This window comes from Vigna umbellata, chromosome 10 (genome assembly GCF_029865625.1).
Source record: "Vigna umbellata cultivar VRB3 chromosome 10, Vumbellata_1.0, whole genome shotgun sequence".
Lineage (NCBI taxonomy): Eukaryota > Viridiplantae > Streptophyta > Magnoliopsida > Fabales > Fabaceae > Vigna > Vigna umbellata.
In genome coordinates, this window is record NC_142174.1 from 5,999,777 (window position 1) to 6,007,748 (window position 7,972).

Sequence of the window (7,972 nt, forward strand, 5' to 3'; positions counted from 1 at the left end):
GTTTTCAAGATTAGTTATAAGAATTAACTTAATTACAAGAATTACTTAATTATAGAGATTGGACTGGTTTTTTTGAGAGATATATCCTCCCTACTAGTGCTGCATATATACCTATTATTTTGTAATCATATACAGAAACTTCAAAACCTTTTTACAATAAATGTTAGTAAATTTCTCAGAACAAAACCCTTGTCATATCATTTTATAGAGTTTTAAAATATATTAATTATTAATAACTAAAATTAGCTATAGTGAAGGCTGTTGAGATTGAAAATGGTCTTTAAAGACTCTATGTATTTGCTCACTATTATTATAACTTTTTTGTTTACATTAAATGTCTTCATGATGTAATAGTAACGAACAAGTCAATCAAATGACTAATACTAGCTAACAAGGAGAAGAATAGCTTGAGAATAAAATGTCACTTCTAATATAAAACCTTAAACGATAATGAGTACGTGGAATTTAGGTGTCTAGATGTGTGGCATGAGAAGCTTCTTGGATTTAGTTAAGAAGTCTCAGTCGTCTTATGTTTTCTTATTTTTTCAAACTTGTATTTATTAACTTCAGAAGAGTTCTCAACTAGTGATGACCTAATCGATGGTTTAATTGATAATAATCATATTTTCTCGTAAATTGATCAACAATACAGATAATCGTTTTATAATAGAAGTCAATCAAATATTACAACAAATTGGAAATATATACCCTTGTTATCAACAACCCTTACTCTTTTTTTTTTGTGTGTGGTTCCAATAATAATTTACAAATTTTAATTGCATGCTTTAACGTGGCTTGAAAAAATTGAAGTAAATGATAACCTGAAATTTTACGCAATGAAAAAACACAACATATGACTATGAATCTTCTGAAAACCACAACATGATATATACAACGTGTATATGAAACAATGATGTATTACAAAAAGTAAAAAAATAAGTGTGAATGAAGCAAACCTAGATGTATTACAAAAATATATAATAAAGTTGCTATGTATAAGGGGAAAGTGAGAACGTGATATGAAATCAGATCTTGACTACAAAATTTGTCTGGTCATTACATAATATGTGCTAAGTCAATGAACAACCTCTGAGATAGCGCCATGGTCCTGTCCCAGTTCCCATCCTGCATGTCCAATTATGAAGCACGATCCAACCAATTAGGTTTTTGTATATATATACATTTTAGATTATGCTATTATTACTATTAAAAAATATTGAAGTTTTTTACTTCTATTTTGTGTAGCAGTTCTTCTGTATATCACAAAGTGTGATTAAATTCCTTTTTTTAAAATTTTATTTTTCATGCTTATGTTTACTGCAAGAAAAGTTATAGTATCATGAAAATTAAAGCAGTAGGAAGATGTGTATAACATGCAAAGTTTAATTACCTCCATACACCAGCCATCATTCGAAGAGTCATATATATGGTTAATGCAATCCAAATCCCAATGGAATGTTTGGCCCTGTAGAGAAGAAATTCTATGGCTACACTTACTATGGAAACCACCACCTGGGCAAACAAAGAAATTTATTAAAGATTTACTTTATCTTTAATTTAATTTTAAAAATGAACCATCGATAAATATCCAACATAACCAAAGAATGAATAAATTTGGATAAAAAGATGCAAAATATCATAGAGAATGAAAAAATGGCATGTGTGAACTTACGAGAGAGCATGCTGAGTATGCAAAATCAGAAGCTCCATAGTTGACTCCATCAAACACAAAGGCTAAAGAATTTATTGGTTGAGTAGCAGCCACAAACTGAGAATTATTATTATATGAAGGAAATTAGATAATTATGATTATCATGGTTTTGATATTTGATTTGTTGTTAAATAATATTTATTACCGGGATGCCTATTTTAATTAAATGCACAACATGAACATTTTTGGAGAATATTCCAGCTCCAAAGTATAATCCAAGTCCAACAGCAAGAGAGAGACCCGTTCCTAAAACAAAACCCATTTGCAGTGTTCTTACTGCAGCTGCTGTTGTTTTCTTATAGTCCTTTTCAGCAAATGAACAAGCTAGAATTGCCTGTCAAGAAGGGAAACTGATTAGTGTTATTTATTTCATTTTAATTTATTGCACAAATTTCATTTATTTGAACTAGTTACTAACAGTCGATATAGTTTTATGATTTAATAGTTCAGGATAATTAATAAAAATTAATGATAATAATTAAATAATATATAAATAATAGTAAAGTTCATAATATTATAATTCTAATTCTAATATTAAAAACCAATATTAATTAACTCTATACATATATAAAGTACAGAAAAATTTAAAATAAATATTTACTAATAATAATGTGTTTAATATTTAAAACGAATGACAAATAAACTAATGATATTTTATCATACATTTTTAATAACTGTTTTTTGTCACTGTTCTAATGTTTTTCACCAAGTTTCTTTTTTTAGTTTTTTTTTATTTAAATGCTTTTTTTAGTTTTTTTCAATTGAATTTCAACATTGGCCATGTGAATACTTCCAATCTACATAACTAAAATATATAATATTTTTGTAATTATAAATAAAAAACAAAAACAAAAATTAAAGATGAAATGTTTCCAAACTATATATATATATATATATATATATATATATATATATATATATATATATATATATATATATATATATATATATATATATATATATAAAAGGTTTAATAGCCAATTTAGTCCCCACTTTGGTTGAAAAATCTCAATTTAGTCCCTCGTTATAAAAGTGTTTTACATTAGTCCTAACTTTTAAAATAGTGGGTCAGATTGGTCCCTTTCGTTAAATATAAGTTAACGAAATTAATGGATGATGATGTGACACAGCTTAAAGCTGATGTGTTAGATTGGTCCCTCGTTAGCTTTAAGTTGTGTCACATCATCATCCATTAATTTTGTTAACTTATATTTAACAGAAAGGACCAATCTGACCCACTATTTTAAAAGTTAGGACTAATTCAAAACACTTTTATAACGAGGGACTAAATTGAGATTTTTCAACCAAAGTAAGGACTAAATTGGCTATTAAACCTATATATAATTTATAAACAAATTTATTATACGGCATTACCTGAACAGCAACAGCTAAACCATCTGCAAGAAGAGATGATGTAAACCAGACTTGCTGGCATGTCTGAAATGCAGCCATGGGAATTGAACCAAGCCTTGCAGCTAATGACGCTGCCAAGGTAACACAAAATGTCACTGCTATCACCCTCAGCATCAACAATCCTCCTGCAACATAGAAATTCAAAAAAAAAAAAACATATCAACTATATCATTCAATAATGTAATATATGAAGAAAAATAAGTGACAGTTTTATGCAGTACCAGTTGGTTGTTCATCAGATTAACCTATATTCTGACACAGGTATATATCATGCTGTTTTCTGTTTAATTTCTATGTATTTTTTCTTAATGTTTTACTTTTTTTTACTCCAATAATATTAAGAATATGCAATCTCAACATGGCCTTACCATTTTTAAGAAATCTAAAAATCTGCAAATCCTTTATGCTTGGAGGTAGGAGATGCACTTTTTTCATTAATATCAGTAAGAGAGTGATTGCCATCATGTACCTGCAAGTGTTACAGTTTTGTAAGAACATATATGATGAACAATTAGTATTCAAATTCAAACAAAGTATTAGACTTACTGAGAAAGAACATGTGAAATGGCTGCACCTTTGATGCCTAATTTCAATGTGAAAATAAGAATTGGGTCCAAGATGACATTGAATATAGATCCCGAAACTAAAACCAACAAATAATGAACCGCGTTAGGATAAAAAGGAGACCTTTTTTGAATATATATATATATATATATATATATATATATATATATATATATATATTTATATCTATAGAGTTGTAAAACGGATTAATCCAATCTGTTTAAGTTTTACTCGATATTGATCCTTCAACTAAAAACGGATTAAACTTTACTCTGTAATCGAAAATTTAATATCACATGAAAATGGAATAAATTTTTTATTTTTCATACACTGATGTCGGATTGCCAAAAATAGAGGAAATTTAAAAACTTGAAAGGAGATAAAACAGTAGCTGAAGTCACATAATAGAGAGACAAAACACAAAATAATAGGGATTCTTCAATTTAATATAAATAAAAAAAATCATACTTTTACATACATAATTTTTTTTACATTCATTTGACACTATCTTTTCTTATTTTTTACTTTTTTCTTTCTTGTAAAATTACAAAAATTCACTCTTTTAAGACTATTACACTTGTTAGGTGTGTCAAATGAATATCAATGTGTATCATAATACTCTTACTCTATAAACAAATGACAAAATGGAAAAGAGTAAAGGACAGGCCTCATGGGTCTGGATATAAGAAAGAGTAATGATACTATGACACACTTTTACATTCATTTGACACATACTACAAGAGTAAAATGGTTGTAAAAGTGTAAATTTTTGTATTGTTTCAATAAAAAAGAGAGTGAAAAATAAGTAAGGATAGTGTCAAATAAATGTAAAAAATTTAGGTGTTTCAAAAAATTTGTTGTGTGATAAAAGAATCGGACTGTATTAATGTAATGAAGTTGGACTGTGGGATTAGCATGTGAGGTTGTTAGTTTGGACTCCTAGATTGAAAACACTGTTTGAACTCACTCTTTTTGGTGAGAATGTTGGATTGATCCGTTGAATTTGACTCTTTTTGCCATCCTATCCTATGTATCTATATAATTTCAACCTACCAATGACATATAGTGGAGTTGTTGTATCCTTAAACCCTCTAAAGATTCCTTGCATGGCCAAGGAGAGAAGCGCTGCAGGTGCTCCAATGGCTCTCAGTTTTAAGTACTTTTCTGCTGGATTTAGCATTGGAGAATCCTAAACGAAGGAACAAATTCACTGTGATTAACCATGAACATCATACAATTTTTTAACTTGTAAAAGCATCACATAATTAAAATATTAAACCCTTTTCAAATATAACATAGAAATTATATAAAGAAAGAATCTTACTGGTTTCACACCCATAACACGTAAGAGAGGTTTTGCTGCAAATATAAGAAGAGCAGTTTGAATAAAACCAAGGATGGTGCCAAAAAGTAGTGCTGTTGATGCTGAAGCAATACGTCTCTTCTTCTTTACAACTTTCTTCTTACTCTTAGTAATCCATGAAGACTTGCAGATACTTTTGTTGCCTTCTGAAAGGTAGTGAAACATTTGAAGTATCAATTATTTTAAATATAATGAGACTTATATTTAAAGACTATAGACATATATAACTAATCATAAATAAGTTAAACATTTCAAGTATCAATTATTTTATCATATACGTTTACTCGTTATTTTATATATGAAACATATAATGTAATCATCTACATTAGTTTATAGTTTAAAATCCAGATTTTTAATAATTTTATTTACTACTTAAAATATTATTTAGCATTTAATATACAATTTAATCATTATCAGTTGAACCAAAGTCAAACCATTATTTCCACCCAGTCTATTTTAAAATATTTGTAAGAGTATAAGAAAAAATATAAAACTTGATCTAAATAAATTCAAATATGTAAAAAAAGAGATGATAAAATAAAAATTAAAAGATTTTCTTGATATTTGAAAATAATAAAAAAAGGGATTATGAGAGAAAAATTACCATCTCCAGTTTCTGTGTCGTTGTCCCTTGTAGCATTATTATTTTCCACAGGTTTTGCTGAAGTGATAATATTCTCTTTGAGGGTATCTTTTTCCAAGTCTTGAAGCATCTGATCTTCTGGCATAGTCACTTCTTTGAGCTTTGATTTGTTACCATTTTGAGCATTCAGCTTTTCAAGAGTATCTTCCTCAGCCACAAATGAAGTGGTGATGCTCACAAGAGGAAAAATGGCGATTCTTGAAACTTGGTTGAGCAAAGAAATGGAAACTCCTGCACCAGCAAGTTCCACAGGTCCTGAACACATCAAAACAAAATGTTAGCTTCAACTGAGAAAAAAAAAAGTCAGATGATTCAAATTATAAGGAATTAATAATTAAGCTTATGATTATGATTTTATGCTATATTTCTAATGAACTCCTGATTAATTAATGAAGTTACCACAGTAAGGTATATATCACCAGGAATAATTTGTGTAAAAGTTAAATTTTCAGGAATCACATTCTACAAAAAATATTATTCAAATTTTTTTCAAACAAAAAAGTAGTTGTCTAACTTTTATAATTCTAGGAATATTAAAAAAAAAGAGAGGATAAAATGGAAATTGTAATAGGATTAGAAAATAACTCCTCACATATATGAGAATGTATACTTTTCACACCTTCTAAGTGTATATAAAAATAAAAATTTTGTAAAGAGCTGATAAAATAAGTTAAAAACTAACCCGTTTATATGTTAAATTTAAAATCTCCTTTAATTTCATTAAACTAATCCGAAGAATTTTATTTTATTTTTAAAAAAAACTCTTACAAAGTTAACATTATTTATTTAGAGATTTGAATTGAATATGATTTTTTGACCTAACTCCCTATTAACCCATTTGGGGCTACTCATAACCATGGATGGTTGAATGTGCATGGAAGAGGCTATAATATATATATATATATATATATATATATATATATATATATATATATATATATATATATATATATATATATATATATATATATATATATATATTATAAATAAATACCTAAGTGGCCTATGAAAGCTGTGTCAATTAGAGAAACAATTGGATCAGCTGCAACGGCTAGTGCTGCGGGAAAGGCAATCCCTAATATCTCCCGAGAAAGTGCATCCAGCTTGAAAACATGCCTACATTTAAATTAGTTAATTTAATTAATTAGAAGAATCAAGAAAATATATTATTATTAATTATACTTCATTTATAAAACTACATTAATGCTTATCAGATAAGAGCTTTCACAATGTAAATGCAATAATGTAACTATAGGTCAAAGAATTTTCCCCATATATCGAATATATCATTATACATGCATAGCAAAGTAAATGAACTTTCAATAATATTAATATTTTATTATTAATCATATTGTTTTATTCGTTGAAACTCTTTTAACTTTTTCACAGAACACTCGCTAAAACTTATTCAAACAAATAATAAAAATTCAGAACACAACATTTCTTTAAGATATTTATAATAAACTTCAGTCAACAAAATAGTGTGCCTGATGACTATATTGAAGAGTTTGTTTTCAGAACTTTCTTTCTGTATTTTAGACAGCAAATCTTCTCTTACAAGAAAAATAAGTGATGTCATATATATATATATATATATATATATATGTATATATATATATATATATATATATATATTTAAATTATGAATATAATATCACACCTTGCACCTTTGAAGAAAATGAAGAGAGGCCAGTTTGAGTTGTTGTTTGGTTCATTGGAACTACCATTCTCTTCCATTAATGAATTTTGATGAACTCACAGCAGAAGTGAAAAAACTATGCAGAAGAAGTGTTTGAACAAATTGATCTCAGAGGGAGAAAATCCTCAACGACAAGAATCTGCAGAAGTATATATAATAAAATCATAAGTTGTGTTTGAGATCGTTCGATAATATTAATGTTAAATGTTCACATTAATAATGACAACAGAGAAGAAATATATATGTATGACGATGACTACTGTGCATGGAAATAATAGAAGAAATTTAAGGTAAGAAGATAGTAATGAGATACCTTTATGGTGTTGAAAGATGACTAGAGAAGTGATGGTTTTTATAGGAGTGGTTTTGGGATATGCAAGAGCAAAATAATGAACCATTTACAAGCATCATAGTTTTGTCTTGTTCACAGCTGGAACCTTCCTCAGTTAAACTATGCTACTATATATTTCATCTCCTACAATTATAAACACACACAAATCATAATAATTTATATATTTGCCCTTATAATCTAATGTTTTATATATTATATATTATAGCAGAAGAAACTTCCTAACTAAG

The 7,972-nt window shown here is 27.6% G+C and overlaps 1 protein-coding gene across 2 annotated transcripts; it reads right to left on the bottom strand.

The window, feature by feature from the left end:
• Positions 1-906: 906 nt before the first annotated feature.
• LOC124846655 (protein DETOXIFICATION 43) lies at positions 907-7,536 on the bottom strand. Of its 2 annotated transcripts, none has more exons than XM_088100558.1 (12): positions 7,355-7,536; positions 6,689-6,810; positions 5,656-5,949; positions 5,013-5,194; positions 4,742-4,877; positions 3,671-3,767; positions 3,493-3,593; positions 3,086-3,249; positions 1,857-2,045; positions 1,673-1,768; positions 1,391-1,512; positions 907-1,125 (listed from the first exon to the last, which is right to left on the bottom strand). In XM_088100558.1, exons 1-12 carry the CDS (start codon positions 7,429-7,431, stop codon positions 1,071-1,073), a joined length of 1,635 nt encoding a protein of 544 aa, XP_087956684.1. In that variant the 5' UTR covers positions 7,432-7,536; the 3' UTR covers positions 907-1,070. The 2 variants fall into 2 exon arrangements, with proteins under 2 accessions (XP_087956684.1, XP_087956683.1); XM_088100557.1 differs by having other exon boundaries at positions 5,013-5,197.
• Between the last annotated feature and the right edge of the window lie 436 nt (positions 7,537-7,972).

Bases quoted from the DNA above. Each gene is read 5' to 3' on its own strand.
- LOC124846655 (XM_088100557.1), bottom strand. From the start codon at position 7,431: ATGGAAGAGAATGGTAGTTCCAATGAACCAAACAACAACTCAAACTGG. The intron at 6,811-7,354 runs GTGTGATATTAT...ATTTAAATGTAG, and splicing joins ATTTTCTTCAAAGGTGCAAG to GCATGTTTTCAAGCTGGATG. The intron at 3,250-3,492 runs GTAAGGCCATGT...TCTATGTTGCAG, and splicing joins TTTTAGATTTCTTAAAAATG to GAGGATTGTTGATGCTGAGG.